General features: G+C 32.0%; 2 protein-coding genes and 1 non-coding gene across 4 annotated transcripts; 2 read left to right on the top strand and 1 right to left on the bottom strand.

The window, feature by feature from the left end:
- Positions 1 to 5,995: 5,995 nt before the first annotated feature.
- TRNAI-UAU lies at positions 5,996 to 6,069 on the bottom strand. The gene has a single exon. It is a non-coding gene; the product is annotated as a tRNA-Ile (tRNA).
- Positions 6,070 to 8,151: 2,082 nt separating this feature from the next.
- LOC120080477 (probable nucleolar protein 5-2) lies at positions 8,152 to 11,575 on the top strand. The gene is made up of 9 exons (XM_039035138.1): positions 8,152 to 8,307; positions 8,684 to 8,783; positions 9,033 to 9,074; positions 9,220 to 9,399; positions 9,498 to 9,662; positions 9,781 to 9,981; positions 10,158 to 10,655; positions 10,736 to 10,870; positions 10,950 to 11,575. The coding sequence occupies exons 2-9, from the start codon at positions 8,706 to 8,708 to the stop codon at positions 11,316 to 11,318; spliced, it is 1,668 nt and encodes a 555-aa protein (XP_038891066.1). The 5' UTR covers positions 8,152 to 8,307; positions 8,684 to 8,705; the 3' UTR covers positions 11,319 to 11,575.
- Positions 11,576 to 14,766: 3,191 nt separating this feature from the next.
- On the top strand, positions 14,767 to 20,772 carry LOC120079980 (probable serine/threonine-protein kinase At1g54610). 2 transcript variants are annotated; one of them, XM_039034486.1, is made up of 8 exons: positions 14,767 to 15,116; positions 15,221 to 15,631; positions 16,080 to 16,364; positions 16,447 to 16,764; positions 18,042 to 18,269; positions 18,445 to 18,545; positions 18,995 to 19,115; positions 19,865 to 20,158. In XM_039034486.1, exons 2-8 carry the CDS (start codon positions 15,287 to 15,289, stop codon positions 20,156 to 20,158), a joined length of 1,692 nt encoding a protein of 563 aa, XP_038890414.1. In that variant the 5' UTR covers positions 14,767 to 15,116; positions 15,221 to 15,286. The 2 variants fall into 2 exon arrangements, with proteins under 2 accessions (XP_038890414.1, XP_038890415.1); XM_039034487.1 differs by lacking the exon at positions 14,767 to 15,116 and having other exon boundaries at positions 15,287 to 15,631; positions 19,865 to 20,772.
- Positions 20,773 to 23,305: the final 2,533 nt, after the last annotated feature.

The following is a 23,305-nucleotide window of genomic DNA, read 5'->3' as shown; positions in this document are numbered from 1 at the left end:
TAGATGATTCAAACAGCTAGACAATTTGGAGGGAGACAAAGTGAAGAACCTCATACTCACTTCAGAAGTTTCATCGAAATTTGCAACACATTCTATTTCCCAACATTACTCTTGAAGAAGTTAGACTCGCCCTATTTCCATTTTCACTATGTGACGATGCCAGGAAGTGGACTTATTCACTTGAACCTAGTGAAATCAAATCATGAGAACAAGTTGTGAAAAAAATTATGAAGAAATATTTCCCACCTACAGAAAATACAAAAAGGAGAAGGGCAATCACAAATTTTCAACAAAAAGAGAATGAAACATTAAGCGATGCATGGGCGAGGTCCAAAAGGCTAGTAAGAGATTGTCTGCATAATGGACTCCCTGATTGTTTACAAATGGAGTTTTTTATTATGGTATGAATTCAACATCTAAAACTTCTGTAAACGCTGCTGCAGCAAGTGGTTTATTGGATAAAACTTATATTGAAGCCAAAAACATCCTTAATCGCATTTTAAAGATCCACGAGGACTGGAAGGAGAGTGAATATGGCTTAAAATCGAACGAGAAAGGAAGAAATGGACAAAGTAACGATGTCATTGCATCACTATAGACGCAAGTGAATGCGATGACCTGTTTATTGTAAGCGATGACAATGACAAAAACTAACGTCAGAAATGGGCAAGTGAATGCGGTTATGTAGATGGCTAACGAGAATTACATTCTCTGTGAAGAAGCTCACTCATTCGAGGTATGCCCACATAACTCACAATCTGTCTGCTTTGTCAAAAATAACCTGTTTTCAAATACCTACAACCCTGGTTAGCAAAACCACCCAAATTTCTCTTGGGGTGGAAATCACCAAGCACATGCCAGGCATCTTAGTGCCCCTAGAGAATGACCACCTGGGTTCCATCAAGGACATAATGGACACCAACAGGCATCAAGCTCATCGTAACAATCTGTAACTTTACCTTTAGAAAATCTCTTAAAAGAATACATATAGAACAATGAGGCAGTTTGAAAAGTCTAGAGACATCCATTCGAAATCTTGAACTTCAAATGAGGCAGATCACTGGAAAATTGAAAACAGATCACAAGGATCACTACCAAGCAACACTGATGTTCCTCGCAATGCGGGAAGTTCAGGCAAAGAACAATATCACGTAGTGACATTAAGAAGTAGTCGCATAATGAAGGAAGATCATAAGAAAAAGTCAACCAAGCTTACTAATGAAGCATAGAGACAATCTTTTGATGAATAGATTGACAAGCAATAAATGCAGGAAACACAAATACCATCGCATGAAAATCAAGAAGATCGTAGAGACTCATCTGTGATAGCTTCTACTTCGAAGGCGTCAAATGAGGTGCAACTCCCTCCATACCACAAAGATTGAGGAGGAAGAATGATGAAAACCAATTTCAATGCTTCCTTGGAGTGTTAAAACAGTTGCATATTAACATTCCACTTATCGAAGTGTTGAAGCAAATGCCATCTTATGCCAAATTCTAAAAGATGGCATTGCAAAGAAAAGAAAGATGGGAGATTACGAGACTATCGCACTAACACAAAAATGTAGCACCATTATACAAGAAAGTATTCCACCAAAATGTGTGATCCAGGGAGTTTCACTATTCTCTGTTCCATTGGAGGAGTTTACATAGGGAAAACCCTATGCGACCTTGGAGCTAGCATTAATCTCATGCCATTATCAATCTATAAGCAACTGGGAATGAGAGAACTTGTACCCACGATGGTTACTTTGCATCTGGAAGACCGTTCTTTGGTACTTCTAAAGGAAAAATTAGAAGATGTGCTCGTAAAGGTGGATAAATTCATCTTGCCAGTTGAAGACCCTTTTTATCCACAAAAAGAACCTAAATTGGTGTGCACAAATGTGAAAGCACCATGTAGGTTAATGGCCACAAGATGAAGTTCAATATTCTTAAGGTGATGGAATTTCCTGATGAGATTAATGCATGCCAAATAGTTGAAGTGGAAGAGGATTTGCCTTGTAGGCTAGAATTTGAAATTAATGAAGCGATGAAATTGAAGGTGAGGTGAACGCCATATTTGATTCCTGTTATGCGATAAAAGAGATGCAAAGGAATTTTGAACCTTTGGGTTTAGAAAATCGAGAAGATAAAATCAAGTCTTCTAATTGCCAATTTTAGAGTTGAAAGCGCTCCTTTCTCACCTGAAATATGTGTTCCTTAGTGAGAACGATACTTTACCTGTAATTATTTCAGCAACACTCTTAGAAAAGAAAAGGAAGATGCTCTCTTGAAAGTTTTGAAGAAATACATTAAGGCGATTGGGTGGACCCTAGCAGATATCAGGAGAATTAGCCCATCCTATTGCATGCACAAAATTAGACTCGAGGATGGAAATGGAAGCTCTATTGAACACTAGTGCAGGCTCAATCTTGCGATGAAGGAAGTTGTCAAGAAAGAAATCGTTAAATGGTTGGGTGCGAGTTTATTTTTCTTATTTTAGACAGCACATGGGTCAGTCCTGTGCAATGCGTCCCGAAAAAAGGTGGAATGATTGTAGTTCCCAACCAAATAACGAACTCATTATGATGTGTATGGTTAGAGGTTGGAGAATATATAAAGAATATAAATGAAAGAATGGAAGAAAGGATGATAAAAGATTAATAACAATATATAAAAATGAAAAGATTTTAGATAAAACCGAATATCGTAACAAATTTATTAAAGAAATAGAAAAATAGTTATATAAAAACAATTATGATAAGAAAAGATATATACAAAGAGATGTTTGGGAAAATACACTAAGGATTATTCGTTAAAATGAAAAAATATTGGTTTTTATTTAATCAATTAAGCTAAATTCAATTCAATCTTCAACAATTACACTCTATGTATAAATGTTAATGATTCAATCTTCAATAATTACACTACGTGTATACATACCCTTTTGAGAGAAAACCAAGAATATGAAAAAGATAAATCATATGCTCCCCAACCGATTTGCTAAAATTCTTAATAAATTTTGATTTTGCTAAATATCCAAACAAAACCTAAAGACGCAATTCCTCTTTTTTTTTTTTCTTTTATTTATCTTTTACCTTTTCAATCTCATTTTTAAGCTAATTGAATATTCTAATATTTTGTTTCTTAAAAAAAATACTATATTTTAATTTATTTCATTTTAAATAAATTAATAATTAAGTATTAATTATTGTTATATTACACCTTTAGTCCCTAACGTTCGGTTCAACCTTTTTGGTTTTTTTTAATTTTATTATTAATAAAAAAATCCGAGTTTTACATGGTCAAGTTTCTAACATACTTGGTCCTTTACTCCAATTTTTTTTTCCTAATTATATTCTAACTCAAATGTTGGACGTGGCTTCTTTTTTGTAACGGTTTATGTTTGGGGATATCTCATCTCCTCCCTTATTTTGTATTCTTCTCTCTTTGGTTAATGAAATGAAAATTTGTTTCTTATCAGAAGAAAAAAATCAACATATGACTGAAAATATGACATGACAATTCGAATATAGAACTTTACCATATATACAGATAAATTAGAGACAATCTTTCTTGTTAGAATTAGATGCAAAATTTAAACACCACAATATACTCAAAAGATTAGGATGATTTTCTTTTTTTCTTTTTTCTTTCTTTCTTTCTTTCTTTTTTTTTTTTTTTTTTTTTTTTTTTTTTTTTTTTTTTTGCATTTCCTAATAACAGATCAAAGAATCTATGACTAAGCAAGTCAAATTTATTCTATGCTTAGTGCAAGTGTCCATAATCAGAAGAGACCTAGAGAATTTGATTCTTCATCATTTTTGTTAGTGGGGTGGAATTGATCCTCAAAATGGATAGTTGCCATAGTAGTTTTTCCATGAAAAATATCTATAAACTATAAAAAATAATTTGAGTTTGAGATTCATTTCTATGTTATTTTGGTAGAAATGATCTGTAAAAACTGATTTTACTATCTACAATGGAAAAAATTATTTTTGTAGTTCGTCTAAATTTATTTGGCCTTTCATTTTTTAGTCTTATAATATTTGAAGATAAAAAAATTGAACCTTTAACCTCTTCGTTAAAAATATATTCTTAAACTTATTGAATTTCTAACCTCTTCGTTGAAAGTATATTCTTAAACTGATTGAGTTTTGCTCAAGTTAGTTTGAAGTATTGATATGATTTACTTTATTTTTAACTACGCTTATTGCATATAGCTTTTGAGTTCATTAATGATTGAATATAATATCAGAACGGGACTCTTGCGTATGAACCCATGTAACAAAATTCTCTCCAATTAATATCAATTCTTACTTGTTAGCTCTTCTACAAATTTTTAAGTCCATTAGTGAGTATAATGTTAAAGTATTGATATAATTAAATTTACAATAATCCATCGACTAAAACTTTTGATTTCATTAGTGTTTTAACATATCAAGAGTGCTAAATGTATGTTTAGTTTTAGGACAATAGATATTTTGTATTTTCACGGTAATGAGCTTTGATATACCTTAGGTTTTGAGTCAATAATGCCTTACTTTTGGACTCTTCCTAAAAGGCTCTTCTACCAATAATGTCTTTATTTTTAAGGATGCTTTTAACTTCTAAACAGTGTGAGAATATATTTATCATCCCATCAAGCACATAAATGGTTGGTTTATGTTAGATTTCACACCATTGGACTCAAAAATTTAAGATAATAAGTTGCAACATTTTTTTCTTTCAATTTACTAACACGTGGGAGTAAAAATTCGAACTTCTAACTTCTTGGTTGATGATATGATGACTTAACCAATTGAACTAAACTCAAGTTGGTAGGTATAATAAATTTAATCTTGGTAGGTACAATAAATTTAATCTTTAATCATACTTTTTAACACTATTTAAAACAATTAGTTGCTTGCTATACTTGTTGGTTTAACTTCTTGGCTAAAGTAAAACTAGATTCCTTTCTTATCCTTGGTCAATTCAAGAATTTAACATGGAATTTCAAGGCTGCAGTAAAGGAAACATGAGCTTTAAGACTCAAAATCTACCAAGATTGAATTGGCCTATTTTAAGTGCCTATATAAACCATTTAGAAGTAGAGAGAAAAACCACAAAATCTCTAAGGCATAAAGAGTGAACATATTACACACTCATTTAGGTTATGGCCGATTTTCGATACGGTTTCTTTGTTCGTCCAGACAACAAGAAGATTGAATCAAATCCTGAAGAAAAGAGCAAAACAAGCCATATCTCTAATCCTAGATCCAAGCCAGCTCATGTTGATGCCGAAGGAAGGCGACTACCTACTATTGCTTTGCCCGGAACGAGGTATGTTACGGAGAGCGATAAATATGCTAAAGAAGTTTACTCAAGTTCAAGGGATAACTTCCAACATAACCATACTCTTTACCAACCTATAGAATTCAATAAACTCGTAGCCAAAGCCCAAAAAGAAGCAAAGCAACCAAAACATGAAATAAGCTTAAGTGGGCCAATGAATGATATTGAGAAGGCTATGGGATACTTGAAAGAAGCTGTAAATCTTCACTCTAACAAAAGTAATGCTTGTTCTGCATCAGATCATCATAAGAAAGATAGTTGCCCAAAAACTATTGACAGCAAAGAAGCAGCACGACGATATGGGAAGTTTGGGATACCGACCCCAGTGTTAGGTCCCAATATAGCAACCATTAACTGCAAAGAGGCTGCTAGAAAGTATAAAGGGACTACAGTGTGAAACTAAGTGAAAGGAGATTTATTTTATCATAAATGTTGTGATAATATACTAAGTTTGCAAATATAGTTACTATCTCAAGAGTGCTTTCTGGTTTTTGTTTACCGTGTAAAGAGTCTTAATCTTTGTAATTTACATCATTTCATAAAATAAAGGAAAAGTTTGCAGAACCAGCAAAATTGGAGATTAAAAGATGGGAATTAAGAAGGAAGAAAAATCACTACTACTAAGGCCCCGTAAAAAGTTTATTGAATTTTAGTACAACAAAAGAATTAAGCTTAATTTTGGTCCCGGCGGGGCTCGAACCCGCGACCTTCGGCTCATAAGACCAATGAGCTAACCAACTGAGCTACGGGACCTTTACGTTAAAGCTTATCATAAATTAAATCTAATTGTTATAGGAATTTAGGGTAATTTTTTTCATGAAATTTTGTATTGCTTAAACTTTTTCTTTCTTTCTTTCTTTTTTTTTTTTTCCTTTTCCTAACTCACTCAAATTAGCATTTCGTTGGTAAATATTTATAGAAATTAAAATTATCAACATAGGTATAACTTAAATGATAAGTAAACATTTTTTTTCTTTTCAAGCTACCATCTAGACATGAAACTTCAACTATATTCCTTTTGCAAACAAGATCATAGAATTTAAACTCATTTTTCATTTTTCAAATCATTAATTTTAAATTATTTCTCAGACTTTCTTGATTTCAAATGAGGATAGTTTTTCAATTCTACCACAAAAAAATTTATTTTAAAAAAATGAAAAACTATTGGTTAACAATTTTCATATAGTCTCCTAATGTCCTCAATCCTGTTAGACATGAGATAACATCTAAAAATCACGCGTCATTGGAAACAATTGTAAAAGTTTGGTAACAACATAAGTATGGCACAAAACACGCATGGACACTTGGAACATGACCATGACATTTGTGTCTTAACCAAACCTCATCATGTTCAAGCATTTGTTTGAACCTACGTGGGTCAAGGGGGATTCCATAGTTTTTCTCATATGTTTTTTTTATCTAGTATATTCCGAAAATTCTATGAAATAACAGAGTCTCATTCTCCCATTCTTTAACAAAACTTCTCTATAAATAAAAGAAAAAAATGTTAAGGCAATATAAAAGAGACTTAATATATAATACATTTTACAATATTAATACCAATTTGAGTGTCGATTGTGTAGTTTAGCACCATGCACGATTCTTTTTATTTATCTTGAGAGTTTGATTTTCATTCTTTAAATTTACCGTTCATCCACATTTTGGTATTGACATAACTAAAAAAAATGAATGCTTAGTGGAGTCCTCAATTAAAGGCAAAGAAAAAAAAACTAGCAAGATGAAATATGATATGTTTTAATGAAGGATTTTTAGGGTGTAAAATCTATAACTACCTCTATCACATACATTTTCTATAACAATTCATCTTGTTTTAGACTATAACCATTCCCATAAGTCTTTAATTCCATGACATAGTATTCGATGTCAATAATATTATTTTATAACAATGAAAATATATATTTTTTTAAAATATAATTATAAAAATAATAATTGCACTAAAACAATAAAAAACTATAATTCTCTCAAAAATAAAAATTGTAACCCTAATATTTCTATTCGACGTGAATATAGTTTGATTGATAAATGCATCACTTTTTTTCAATATTAAAGTTTCACATATCCGACATTTGACGAATTAGAAAAATATATACATCATTTGAAGGTAAGTTCAAAAAATAAGTTAAAAAGTTTGAATCTTCTACACTACTTTTTTCTCTCGCAATTATAACTCTAACTAAGGATGACTTGAAAAATTTAATCAACCTAATTCATCTGATTTGGATTGGATTATCAACTTATTTGGGTTAAGTTGGGTTGGATTTAGTTGGGTTCAAATAAATAAAAATTGTATGAGTTGAGTTGGTTCATGGATTCACCTAAAATAAACTGGACCAATCCGAATTTATTATTAATCTTAAAAATTATGTTTTTTTTATTTATGATACAATTATATATTCATATATTTTGTTTAATTTTATTTAATTTCATGAATTTGTTGATAATTTATTATACATAAAAATAATTAAATAATATTTTTACTTATTTTTAGAATAAAAATTTAAATAAATAACTCGACTAATCCGAATCAACCTAATTCATATATTTGGATTGAATTGAATTCGTTATTTAATAAAGATTATTTAGATGGAAGAAACTTATACCAAACAATTAAATTCAAACAAACAAAATACCTCAATCCAATCCACGAAGAGCCAAAACTCCAATTAATCAAATCATATACCCACGAGATGTCAAAGTTGAGTCTCTTCTTATTATCGAACTTAAAAAACCTGACTTCACATATTTGCCACGAATGGACGTCAACAGCCCTAATCTTTTTTTAAATACCTAAAGTACCCCTGGCGACAAGCTTCAGCCAGTAAAACCCTCTCAGCCGCTCTAAAACACCGCTATATAAATTTGTATATAACGTTTCTCCCAAACCCTTATTGTTATTAAACCCTAGTTCTCGCTCCCCTCCTCTCTGCCTCTCTCTTTCTCCACCCTCGCCCAACGCAAAACTCTGTGAAGGTAATGCAAATCTCTCTCTCTCTCTCTCTCTTTCTGTGTATTCTCATGGCCTCTAACTTTTGAGCTTCGTTAATGGGTAAGTTTGATTCCTAGCCATAACCGTGAAGTTTGGTGGGTTGCTTCTAGAGTGGCCATCGGAACTGCTGCAGTTATGTAGTCTCAAAATAGGATAATGATCTCTTTCACTGGTTAATCTAATGTGACTATAGGAATTGGATTTAGAAAAAGTATGTTTTGATTGCCCAGGTGATGCTGGAATTATATCCGTGTCTGTTTTAATGTGGAAGGAACTGTGGATTTATCTTTGGTATGGGTTTTGGCGTCTTAAGCGAAGAGTTTGACTAACGTTCAATGGGAATGGTTTTGCATTTCTCAGGTGTCTAGGGGAGGTCGTCAATATGCTTGTGCTGTTCGAGACCTCGGCGGGCTTTGCCCTGTTTAAAGTTTTGGATGAAGGGAAGCTTTCCAAAGTTGAGGTATGTGATGTATGAAGATCACTGTTTGTGGGTTTGTTTTACTTGAATCGAAGGTGGATGTGTAAAAAATAGCTACTCTTTGTGGTTTACTGATGGCTTTCAATCTGATGATTGCCTGATTTTCGTAATAAGCGTGAGTTGAGCTGAGAATCCACTGTCCACTTGGTTAAAGATCATAAATGAATGCATATACTCATTGTATTTGTCATGTGTATTTGGATCATAATTTTCAAATTACTTCGCATGTAGGATTTGTGGAAGGATTTTTCCAATGCAGAATCTGCTAGACAGGTAATCTCTCGTTCTCTATTTCCATGTTACAAGTGTTCTTGGACATGGGGTTCTTTAACATGAAAATTTGTACACTTAACTGTTCATATTTTTTCTTGCTGTACCTTATTCTCTGTTTCAAGGATCTAAACATTTTATAATACAGGTGGTGAAGCTGAAGGCTTTTTCAAAGTTTGAGAACATGTCAGAAGCCTTGGAAGCAACCACATTATTGATTGACAGCAAACCGAGCAAAGGTTTGCGGAAGTTTTTGCGAGCCAACTGTGATGGGGAAACCTTGGGTGTTGCTGATTCTAAACTTGGAAATATAATCAAAGAGAAGCTGGTATGCTGCTGTGCTTATTCTACAAATATTTTTTTACTGGTTCCTCTTGAAAGTTATTTAATCATATTGAGTATCATGTGCTTTTTTTTTTCATGCAGCAAATAGATTGTGTGCACAACAATTCTGTTATGGAGTTGATAAGAGGTTTAAGACATCAATTGAACGAACTCATAGCTGGCCTAGCTGTTCAAGATTTGGCACCAATGAGCTTGGGATTGTCTCATAGTTTGTCTAGGTATAAACTGAAGTTCAGTGCCGACAAGGTTTGTTCTTTTTCAGATTTGTGATTGATGGCTGCTGGCTTTTTATTGATGTCCATTGTTGATATTGTTAATGCATATTTTACAAAATGCCGCAATTCATGTTTGATCCTATTATCAGGTGGATACAATGATCATACAAGCTATTGGATTGCTTGATGATCTTGACAAGGAGTTGAATACTTATGCAATGCGGGTTAGGGAGTGGTATGGTTGGCATTTTCCAGAGCTTGCTAAAATTATTCAGGATAACATACAATATGCCAAGACAGTGAAATTAATGGGCAACCGTGACAATGCGGCCAAGCTCGATTTCTCTGAGGTATGTACATATATTGTCTCTGTTCAAGTTTGATGTCATCTGTATCTTGTTGCATATCCTTGGTTAATGTCTAGTCTACCTTTCTTCAAACTCAAACAAGTCTTGAACATCATCTATATCTTGTACTTTTTCATTTCTAAATGTTAATTTTTTTTTGTGTGTGTATTTCATTATAGATACTGCCAGAGGAGGTTGAGAGTGAGCTGAAGGAGGCATCTATGATATCAATGGGAACTGAAGTTAGTGAACTTGACTTGATAAATATTAGAGAACTCTGTGACCAGGTCCTTTCTCTTTCTGAATACAGAGCCCAACTGTACGACTATCTAAAAAGTAGAATGAACACCATTGCTCCTAATTTGACTGCACTTGTTGGAGAGCTCGTTGGTGCCCGCCTAATTGCTCATGGTGGCAGTTTACTTAACCTTGCCAAGCAGCCTGGAAGCACAGTGCAAATTCTTGGAGCTGAGAAGGCTCTGTTCAGAGCTCTGAAAACAAAGCATGCAACTCCCAAATATGGTCTTATCTACCATGCATCCCTAATTGGTCAGGCAGCTCCAAAGCTCAAAGGAAAAATTTCTCGGTCTCTTGCTGCTAAAACTGCATTGGCAATTAGGTGTGATGCTTTGGGTGATGGCCAAGATAACTCCATGGGACTTGAAAACCGTGCCAAGGTATTTTTCCTCGGTATCTTCTTCACTTGCGTCTTTTTAGCTCTATTTTGAACACTATCTGAATCATGATGTTTACTCAGCTGGAAGCAAGGTTAAGGAGTCTTGAGGGTAGAGAGTTGGGACGTGTTGCTGGGTCAACTAAAGGCAAACCCAAAATCGAGGCCTATGACAAGGACCGAAAGAAGAGCATTGGGGGCTTGATAACTGCTGCCAAGGTCTGATTGCCATCTCAAAATCTGTACTCTGCCCATTTGTTCGTATAGATGACTGACTTTTTTTTTTGGTTTTATGTAGACATATAATCCTGCAGCCGATTCACTCCTTGGAAAACTTGAGAAGGCTAACGAGGAGGAAGCAGAGGCTCCAGTAACTGGTGAAGAGAAGAAAGAAAAGAAGAAAGAAAAGAAGAAAAAGAAGAGGGTAGAAGAAGAGGAAACGGTTATGGAGGAAGATTCAAAACCAGAAGTTGAAATTGTTGGAAAAGACGAGAAGAAGAAGAAAAAGAAGAAACGAACAGAAGAGGCTGAAGAAATACAAGATGGTGGTGATGAAAAGGAACAGAAGAAGAAAAAGAAGAGAAAGCATGCAGAAGAGGTAGAAGAGGAAGCCGAACAACCAAGCAAGAAGAAAGAAAAGAAGAAGAAAAAGAAAAGTGAAGATTGAGTTATGGAAGGAACCATTTTTGTTAGCATAGGCTTGTAAAATTTGGTTGTTGGTGATGCTTTATATCCCTGCACTTTTCAAGTTTAAGATATAACTCTAATGTAATCTCCAATTTCTTACAGATTCTGATTTTCATGGAGAAAACTTCCTTCTAGTTGAAGAGCTTCTTGCATTAGTCAACTCTTCCACAAGGGAATATGGTATTTGTGATTGAAATGTTCAGCTATAATGCAGTGTGTTCTCTTGAATTTTTGGTTGATGGGAAAGTAGGCTTTTCTTTTTTCTTTTTCTTTTTTTTTTTTGGGGTTGTAATCGACAGATTGAATGTGTATCTTAGATTTGTCTATGAATTAAGAGGTAACTCCTATCTAATNCTTCTGCACTATTGAAATATTAACCTTTCTCACCCAAGATTATTATTTTCATAAATTTGTCTCATCCTTTTTGGGTTGAAGAATTGAAAGGAAAGGGCAAGGCATGGTCTCATCCAGCTAATATTAATTTCTATTTTATTGTTTTATTCAGAACTATATATTATTAATACTATCATTACATTGTTGGTGTTAAATTTGTTATTTATTTTGTCGATTAGAAGACTAGTTCATGATTTCAAAATCTTGGACTTGTTACATAATTTAATGTCCTTTGGTCGGTTTGGTTTTTGGAATAAATAAATGGCAATGACAAACTTCTATGATTGAGGGACGAGAAATTAAAATGGAATATTTCGATTATTTGTAAAAAGAAAATTAAGAATAAAAATCTCCAGAGCTTTGAGAGACTTGAAAAAAATATAAAATCAAGGCGAAATTAGAATATTGTTTCACATTCTCAGGAAAGAAAAATATATATTTCACATTCTTGACTGTAAACAAAAAGAAAACAAAATAGTGTGATGTTAAGGTATAATTAAAGTCATATTTTGACATTCTCATTTTACCTTTTTGCTCTTTATTTTTTTTCTTATATATATTTTTATTTTTGTATCGAGATATTCAAATCTTAACAATATTTATCTTACAAAAAATGTATATTATTATAGAGAAAATGACATATAAAATAATATATAATATTAAATTGTATTAATTTAAAAGAAAATTCAAATTGAGAAAAACAAACATGTTATAATATTATATTAAGTGGATTTTTAAAAATAGAAAAATAAGAAAAAATATTTACACGAATAGCAAAATTTAATCATAGTTGTAATAGACATTTTTATCAATGTCTATCACAAATATAAGTCTATCATCGTCTATCATTGATAACTGATACAAGTCTATCCCTATAGACGCTGATAGAAGTCTATCAATGATAAAAACGAATAAAAGTTTATCATTGATAGAGATTGATAGAAGTCTATCAGTGATAAAAAGTATATCATTGATACTATCAGTGATAGGAACTAATAAGAGTCTATCATTGATAGAGATTGATAGAAGTCTATCAATGTCTATTAGTATTTTTTTTATTATCTATGTAAATAGTTTGACATTTTTACTATTTGTGAAAATTTCTATTATGTTGAATTAATTACAGACTAATAAATAGTATGAAAGAAATTCTTGGAACATCATATAAACATCAAAACATTCTCAATTTTTTTTAAAAAAATATTCCTACAAAATATACTCGATTATTTAAAGAAGTTGAACATTTGTAATTATGGACATCTAAGATTTCGGTTATCTACATTCCAAAAAAAAACAAACAACCCCTAAGTTTAGTCCTTTAATTTAATGTCTAATAAAATTCTAAGTTCTAAAAATTTGTAGTAGTTTTTTAAATTAAAAAAAAAAAAAAAAAAAGAATAGACACAAAACCAATCATTTAGGTTCTATTTGGCAACCATTTCCTTTTTTGATTTTTGGTTTTGAAAAATTAAGCTTATTTTCTCCCTTGTTATAATGATTTGCAATTTTCTTAAGTACAATGGTTGAATTCATAGTCAAATTCCAAAAACAAAAACAATTTTTTAAAACCTACTCTTTTAGTTTTCAAAATTTGGCTTAGTTTTTTTAAATTATTGGTAAAAAGTAAATAACAAATGAAGAAATTTAGAGGTAAAAATAGTGTCTATTGGCTAAATTTTTAAAATAAAAAATTCAAAAAATGAAATAATTATAAATAGGGTCTTAGAAATTAAATTTGTAACTTAACTGAAAATATATTTTAAATTAGGAAAAAAAATTGTATGGTTAGGTCCCATCCATAAAGAATAAGTTAAGGTATATACCATCTACGAGATTAGTGGTGTTAATTGAATGTTTCATTTTTATTCTTGCATTTGCTGAACTTAGAAAGTGTAATAAGAAAAGAAAATAAAAATAATTTATTGTAAAATTGGGTAGCACAACAGAATACGATGGAAAAAATATAATATAATAATAATATATAATATAAATATATATAGATATAAAATAAATATCTTAAATAAAATAAAGAAATAAATAAAATAAGAAAATCGTGATTTTTTCTCTAAATTTTTCTCCAAAAATTTGAATTTCTCGCCAATTTTCACCAATCCTACGAAATGCATAAATGACAATTATTTATAAAAGAAGAAAGTAGGAGGTGGAATTAGTTGGACGCTAAGGATGTATACTCATAAGACATATGAACTACAAGTTCAAAGACACATGAAGGAATAGGAGAATGTCATTTGTTCTTTTAGGATACCAAATTTTAGCACTGACGAGCATTTATTATTATTATATTATTTATAATATAGTTATATTTATGGATCCATGCCTTAAGAAACTACATTATTTATTTTTTTATTTTTTTTAAAAAAATATGTAGGTGAAGAAATTGAACCTCATACCTTATTATCAATAGTATAAAAGTTTTAGGATAAATTGCAAAAACCATTCTTGAAATATGTTGATAGTTGCAATTAAACCCTCAAACTTTCAATTGTAAAAATTGAGTCTCCAAACTTCTATAAATGTTAAAATTAGACCCTCAAATTTACAATAATTTATAAAATTGAACCCATAAATGATAAAATTTGAATATTCAAACTTATACAAATGTTATAATTTATATAATTGTGTAAGTTTGAAGGTCCAATGTGACCCAATTTTAACACTCCTAAGTTTGATGGCTCAATTTTTAAAATTAAAAATTTAAGGGTATAATTGTAACCATCACTATATTTTAGAGGTGGTTTTTGTAATTTATCCAAAGTCTCATGTCAATATTTTTGTTCAATTTTAGTTAATATACTTGGATGAGATTATATATATATTAGAAATGGGTTAAATAACAAATAATTTTGTATGTTTCTAAAACTTGAAAGGTTAATGAATGAATAATGCTAATGCTGGTGTAGTTTAGTTGGCATTTGAGTCCATTAGTAACTACAACATCTGTGCTTTAAATCCCCAAAAGTCCAAGTGTACTAAAAAAAATCCTAATGAATAATTTAAAATTTATCAAAAGTAGAAAACTAAATTGAAGTTTGCATTTTGCGCATTCACCAACGACCTCATATTTCACCACCGGAGAGAAGAAGAAGAAGAAGAAGAAGAAGAAGAGATACAGAGAGGCGGTTGGCTTTGACTCATTGAGAGCTTGAGGAAGATCTATTTCTACTGCTCATTCACTTTCATGAGCTTCTTCTCAGTCTATTTTTGTAGATGTGACTTTCAGAAGGAAAAAGACTGAAATATTCCGGACCCAATTCGTTACAGCTCGAGAAAGGTCTTTCACCACCTCTGTCCCACAAGCTAACTGAGTAAAATTGTTGTTGTGGATTTCGATTTGACCACAGACAGCTTTCTCTCTCTGAAAAAGGTTACCGGGCTTTCTTTTTCCTGGTGGAGTTACTGATTTTTGTGTTCCTTGACAGCTTTTTGCTTGTTTAAATGACAATCAATTGAAATTTTCTGGGTTTGTAGAGATCAACTTTAAAAGGGGTTTGTTTGTTTGCCATGGAGAAGAGAAATGGGGCTTAATTTTGAGAAATGGGATGTATAATTAGCCGAGAGATTGTTTCCAGAAACTTAGCAGAGTCCAAGGATAAGAAGGAGAATAGTTCTGAATGTGGTGATGATTTGGAAAGAAAAGAAGCTGGTGTGGCTGTTGTTGATGCTGCTGCTCAGGAGGAAGGGCATGGCCATGGGGCTCAGCCCTTGACGAAAGAGCAGAGAAGAAAGTTGAAACCTAACCCCAGGCTGAGTAATTTGCCAAAGCAATCTCAGGGGGAGCAGGTGGCTGCTGGATGGCCTTCTTGGCTCACAGCAGTTTGTGGGGAGGCACTCAGTGGTTGGATTCCGAGGAAGGCTGATACATTTGAGAAGATTGATAAGGTGTGTCGTCTCTCTTTGAGAATCATTTGACTATCTAATTGTTTTTTCATAAGACTATGGTGCATTAATTGTCTTTCTTTTGAGTTATGTAAATTGATGTTCAGTCTGTCATTTCTTGCTGCTATAAGTCACCATGCGGCTGTTATAATAATGATTGGGAGGTGATTTTCCATATCATCCGAGATGGAAACTGAAGGGGCTGAGCAAAAAAATTTTCCCACAACTTTTATATATATAATCTTTTAATTTTGAAAATTTAGGGTTAAATTAGAGAGAGAATTTCCTGATATTAATTTTTAAAATATAAGACAAACTAAGGAGGACAGTGGCCCTTCACCTTCCTTCTGCCCTTCTGCCCCCTAGTAATAATGTAAGAGACTACACTTATTCTATGGAGCTAGTCTACCCTCTCTCTGATGAAAAATCATTTACATATTCTTATGCACAGATTGGACAAGGAACATACAGTAATGTGTACAAAGCAAAAGATATACTGACTGGTAAAGTCGTTGCACTGAAGAAGGTTCGTTTTGACAATTTAGAGCCGGAAAGTGTTAGATTTATGGCCAGAGAGATTCTCATCTTGCGACGCCTAAATCATCCTAATGTTGTAAAGTTAGAGGGTTTGGTTACATCAAGGATGTCATGTAGTTTGTACCTTGTGTTTGAGTACATGGAGCATGATTTAGCTGGACTTGCTGCAAATCCATCCATCAAATTTACAGAGGCTCAGGTTGGTTCATGTTTTACATTTAATTTTCAATTGTGATCTGAATTGTGATCTTTTTTTCATATGAGAGTATTTCACATTGTAGGTTAAGTGTTTCATGCAACAACTTTTATCAGGACTCGAGCATTGTCACAGTCACAGGGTTCTTCATCGCGATATTAAGGGTTCAAATCTTCTTATTGATGGTGAAGGATTGCTTAAGATTGCTGACTTTGGGTTAGCTACTTTCTTTGATCCAAAACACAAGCACCCATTAACTAATCGTGTTGTGACCTTATGGTATCGATCCCCCGAGCTTCTACTTGGTGCAACTCACTATGGTGTAGGCATCGATCTTTGGAGTGCAGGTTGTATTTTGGCAGAGTTATTATCTGGGAGGGCCATAATGCCTGGCCGTACAGAGGTAATTATCTGGTTCCTCACACTCTACAATATTTTTCTTTTCAAAGTCAGCCTCTCAACTAGGTCCGGTTGGTTTTATTATGTTTAGCTATGGGCAGGTTTGCAATAGAGTGCAAGATCTTGATCATGGGTGGTGCAGTGTTTTTTATTTTTGTTCAAGAGGAAATTGTACATTGTACTATGAAACTCAAGTTTTTCCATTTAAAAAAAATATTGAACCTTGGCGATCTAAGTAATATGATCATCTCTTTATATATATATATATATATATATATCTATTTATCTATCTATCTATATTATAATATTTATATCTGGATGGCTGGAGAGAGTGGATAGAATCTAAAAAGCACACACTTTAGTTTAGTGTGTCCATGTCCAACACGTGTCGCACGCTTTAGCACCTTGACACTTGTTGGACATGTGTTGAACACTTGTTAGTGTAAAAGATTTGTTAGACAATAGTGGTACGAAGTCAAAGTAGGCAGGCATTTGTTAGATATGCATTAAATATTTGTTAAGTATACTAAATAGACACATGACAAAAATAATAAATTGAGAGTGAAATGCATCAAAGTAATTTTTAAGCATGTACTCATTGACTTTTAATTTCCTTATATAAATATGACATATTTTTAAACTTTTATATTTCAATGAATGTGCCATTGGCATGTCCGTATCCTAGATTAGAAAAAAGAAAGAAATGTGTTGTGCAAGTTCGTGTCTATGTCATATTTGTATTCATGCTTCTTAAGATAGTACCTTGGCATGAATCAGGTTCTTTATTCTTTCATCTTCTCAACGAAAGTTGGTTTCCACAGTTTATTTTCCTAAAAAATGCATGAATTGTCAAAACAGTTACAAGTATATAGGTATTTACTTATTGATTGTCTTCTAGCTTTAGGATTTAAATTATGGGCTTCACGTACAAAGATTTTTGTAATTATTCATTTAGTTTTATTTTGCTTGATAGGAGGCTTATCTTTTAAGTAGCCTCTGTCTTTTTGTGGCTCTCTTTTTTGTATTTATTTGTATTCTTTCAATTTTTTCTTCAATGAAAGCATAATTATGGATTTAAAAAAGGGGGGAAAAAGAAGCTCTAGGATTAAAATTCTTCATTCGTGAGAGGATTAGTATGAACTGCTCAAAATCTAGCAACGTTTCCCAATTGTTAGATAATTCACAGTTTTGATATATGATTTTGCACGTGTAAAACTGACATTCTCTTCTATTTACGCCTTAATGGAGATTTGTGCATCTGATGTTTTCACTGCTCCCTAGGTTGAGCAACTACATAAGATATTCAAGCTCTGTGGCTCAGCTTCAGATGAATATTTAAAGAGAGCAAAGTTGCCAAATGCAGCCTTATTTAGACCCCGAGAACCTTATAAGAGATGTATAAAAGAGACTTTTAAGGATTTCCCACTGTCGTCATTTCCCCTTATAGAAACACTTCTTGCAATTGATCCAGCTGAGAGAATGACAGCGACAGATGCATTGAAGAGCGAGGTGAAGTTTCTCCTATTTGTTTTTATGATGGTATCATATTTGCACAATACATAGCTTCTTCCTTCAAATTTCATCTCTTTGAACTGGTGACTGGACTTGCTCTTCTAACTTTGCACGTTTTTATAATGGCAGCATATTCTAAATGTTGATTCTATTATTTCACATTCTTTTGCAGTTTTTCACTACAGAACCTTATGCTTGTGAACCTTCTAGCCTCCCCAAATATCCACCTAGTAAGGAGATGGATGCCAAACGACGGGATGATGAAGCACGAAGGTCTGAATTTTGAATACTTCTATCTTTCTAAGATTTCCAGTTGTTTATGGTAGTTCATTAAGACTTGATTCTTGATGCATGGATTTTAGAATCATGTGGTATAATTATGTTTAGAAAAAGAGATAACTTTCATTGAAATAAAATTTCAGTCGCTAAACTTTAGTTTCAAACGATTTAGTTCTTGTACTTTTAACTTTGTAACAATTTTTCTCCAAGATTTAAAATATAACAGTTTAGTTCTTATCCGGAACAATATTATTAGGGTTTACTGAAATCTATTGCATATGTAGATTAAAGTATTTTTTAATACCATGGTAAATCACCAATGGAAAATTCTAAGGGAGCATTGCAACATACTTCCTGTCCTAAATATAGGGTATTAAGATTGTTGGTCTGCGTGTTTATGCATTTGTATGTGTTTTTAATCATAACTTCATATGGATGTACAGACAAAGAGCAGCAAGTAAATTGCAGAATGATGGTGTGAAGAAGAAGACACGTGCACGCAACCGTGCTGGTAGGGCCATACCTATTCAAGGAGCCAATGCAGAACTCCAATCAAATATTGATGTACGTGTATTTACATCTGTTCTATTTGGCATTTATCGTGAATGTTCTGTATTTCTTTGGTGGATATCTTTACACAAAAAGTTCTTGTTGCTCCTTTAATATCCTTTGTAATTACAAAAAGATATCTCTACACAAAAGTCTTTTTTAGTTACAGTCCCTTCATGATTATCGATGATTGGAAGACATTGATGGTGTAGTTTTTGGGAGGGGTGCCCTCTACCCAGCAATTAGGCTATTCTTGTTCTTTTTTGGTATCAATTCTTTTAGTGTTTCTTATGAGAAAAAACAACAAAATTATCTTCATGAGCCTGCGTAGTTGAGGTATGATAGTGGAGTGGATCTACACAATTTTTGCCTCTTCAGTTTCTCAACCTATTTCCTAAATTTACTTTTTATGCCGCATTCTATTTTCAAACTTGCAGAAAATAAAGTTTAAGGATGTTAAATGCTTTTATCTTGATTGGAGTTCCGGTTTTGCTATCCATTTGACTTGGTTGTAATCTTTTACGACCTCTACACGATGGCTTAAGGCTGGTTTGGAATGACTTTCTCAATACTTAAAAATATTTTTTTCCCTTTACTTAAAACACTTTTTTAAGCGCTAGAAAGTTATTCCAATCAGGTGGAGAAATGTTTATTGAAATTTTGGATATTTTCCTTTTGACTTAATTTGCAAGTCTTAAGCTATAGCTTTCAAAAAGCTAGGATTGTTCTTTCCGACTTCTGACATGCCTGTTCTTTTGAAACAGAGACGGCGTCTAATTACTCATGCAAATGCAAAGAGCAAGAGCGAAAAGTTTCCCCCTCCACATCAAGATGGGGCACTTGGGTTCACATTGGGATATTCACGTCATATTGATCCAGCTGTTGTTCCTTCTGATGTTCCATTTAGTTCCACATCATTTGGCTATTCAAACGAACTGGACCAAGCCTGGTCGGGTCCATTGGTTCAATCTTCTGACATCGGTGCTCATAGGCAGAGGCATTTGGGAGGTGATGCAAGAGAACAGCAATCTTCAGTTAAAGGAAAAAAGGCAGCATGAACTTTACATCATGTAAGTTCATGAATCGTGCAGCAGAACTGTTCGACTACCTACTTAGAAGTGCCACCGATCCCGACACTACCTCCATGTACTTGGGATTCCCGAGTACATAGATCATGCCTGGTCTGTGTCTTGCAGCAGGAACGTACCTGGTTTTGATCAGAAATGGGACATCCTAATTCCTCTCTTTCCTCCATTAGAAACTGCAAGGTCTTCCCATTCATGCTCGTACTTGTTCGTTGTTCGTTTGCAGAGTGTTTTTGCACGTAAGTACATAAATAATATTAAAAAAAGAAAGCTTCTTGGCCGTGGTGCTGCCATTCTTTGCCCAAATATAAGGTAGATCATTGCATAAGGTGTCTAGAACCAACCATCTTTGTGAAAGAGCTCTCTGATTCTACCACTTTGTTAGATTATATTTATAACTGACCACTTTCTTGAGAAGTTTATAACGTACTCTTTCTGAATAAAGAAATTTTAAGAAAGTGGTCAAATTGTTTGTTTCTTTTCTCTCTCTCTCTCTCTCTCTCGGGGGCTGAGGTTGAATTGATATGTGATGGAAGAGAGAACTTTTGAGAACCTCATATGCTATCCAATTAATCTTTTCATTCTTATTGTCCATGATGTGCAGTGAATGATGGATCATTTGAATTCATATAGGCTTCTGCCTGTTACTAACTTACTAGAGTACCAATACATTGAAATCTATCAATCTTTTAGGGTTCAACATCACTTATTGATATTTTAAGGAGATATTAGCGAAAGATGAGAAAAGAAGAAAAAATCAAATGAGCTGAATGGTAAAAAATATTCTTCAAAAATACCATTATCGTTAGTTTTTAATAAAAATTGATAGTACTTTTTTTTTTTTTGTTAAAATATCTCTAAGCTTTCTAGTAACTCATTGCAAAAATACTTGCGAACTTTTAAAAGTTGCTCTAATTATTCATAACCTTAAAAAATGGTTAAGTTTCCTTATTATTTATCTACACTTCCTCACGACTTCCCTCTTCTATTTTCTACTCTCCCTTGCTTTCATTTATGGCCTAATACTTCTTTATTTTCTCTTTTTTCCTGTCCCTCTTACTCTCCATCGTTTTTCCATCCCTTGATTATCTTCTTGTTATTGCTACATTTTAACTATTTGACCTTTGTTTATCTCAAAAAAAAAAAAAAAAAAAAAAAAAAAAAAAAGAGGAAAAATTACCCCCTCCAATTAAGGTATAATTAGTCAATGAAACTAATTATATCTCAGAAAATTTGTGAAACCTTTTTTTTATGGAAATTATTATAATTAGTTAATGAAACTTTGATTGTCCTAATAAGGTTATAATTGATTATTTTTAATCATCATCTTTATAAAGTAAGATAACATTTAGTTGTATATGGTAAATATTAGTGTAAATGTCGATACATGGGTATAAATTTAAAAAATAAATAAAAAAATTATTACAAAATAATATAAAATTTAGAAATATTTTAAGGTGAAATGATCTGAAAATTTAATGGAAAAAATTGAATGTGGTTAAAAATAAATATAGGTTTTTGTTGTTATTTCACATTTAATTTCTTCATGAATGAAAATTTCGGATTGAAAATAAAGCTGGAAATTGAGAAAAAGTGAAAATTAGAAATATTAGTACATTGAAAAAGTTTCATCCTTTAGAAATGACATTGGTGTGTAAAACTATACAAATGTGTGTAATGAAGACCATAAAATAAAAAAAAACTCGACATGAGCTAACATAGCTAATTTTTTTAAAAAAATCAATTTTTCTCAAAATTTTGTAATATAAATTTCAAGATTTATCGAAATTTCATTGAAATGGGAAAAAAAATAAAAATTTTCTCGAAATTTCATCGAAATTGGGGGGAAAACGAAATTATCCCTTACTTAAATTTCGAGGTCATTGAAATCTGGAAATTTTCTATCCGGTATAGACTAGAGCAAGAAGAGAATAATGGAATCATGATAGGACCTTAGCATTTAAATATTTTTAAAAAGTTGTACGTTAGTAGTTGAGTGTGTTTTAGATGTCGTTTGAGTTTAATACACAAAAAGCGAAACATATTGAAAATTAGAGACATGTTAAAGAATTAATTTGAAGACAACTAGTATGAGAGAAGAAAAATAAAACATGTGACTAAATTTGTAGTGCTATAGAATTTGTTGATCTTTTTGTGATCCAAATTACTTTATTTATCATTATTAATTAAGAAGATTCAAATTAATTGAAGATAATATTCATTTGTTAGTCGTTGTTATGTTTGATATTCACTGTTTTGTTAAGGGGTAGATTTTTATTTTAGATTTTTGTGAGATTTTGTAGGATGTAATACTTTAACCTTAAGTTTTAGTTTATGTTTGGTGGCTAAAAAAACTAATATGAGAATTGGAGAAATCGGAGAAAATGAGAATATTGTCAGAAGAAAAAACGAGACGATAACTCTAAAGTTTATAAAATCTTGCGAGTGTGACCATTTTAGTATGAGAATTGTTAACGATAGAAAAGTTATATCAATTACCTTTGAGTTAAGCTCACTTTGGTGTTGATATTGATGTTCAAGTTCTTAGTTATCTAAAGAATAAAATTTAACTAATATCACACATTTAATGATTAGATATCTTTGCTAAGTCAGGGAATGACATTTCATGTTCCACCCCTGTCCTCATTTAAAATTTGAATTTTTGCAGATAATTTGCAAGGATTTAAATTTTCAATATCCCCTTAATTATTTCGTAAAAAAAAATCAGCCAAGTACAATAAATTATTATTTTTTTTAAAAAAAAAAACTATACATTTAAATGAGTAACTTTCAATATAAGTTTCATTTTTTTTTTAAAAAAAAAAGGAATATAGTATAATTAAAATGTTCAATCCATGATTTCTAAGCATCTAAATTTCAATATTACAACACATCTTTAATTTAAATATCATAAAACATAGTACCAATTACATAAATATTCAATTTAAATATAACATTTTAATATACATAAATTAAATTATATATCTTTTTTTAAGGAAATAATATATCATATATTTACCTACATAATATGTACATATACACACATATTATAACATTAGGGTGAGAGCAAGGAATATAATTTTACTCTCAAGCTTCGTTTATCTAGTTAGAAAAAAACCT

This window comes from Benincasa hispida, chromosome 6 (genome assembly GCF_009727055.1).
Source record: "Benincasa hispida cultivar B227 chromosome 6, ASM972705v1, whole genome shotgun sequence".
Lineage (NCBI taxonomy): Eukaryota > Viridiplantae > Streptophyta > Magnoliopsida > Cucurbitales > Cucurbitaceae > Benincasa > Benincasa hispida.
Note: the sequence above shows the minus strand (reverse complement) of the source record. Positions and strands in the feature narration are given on the sequence as shown.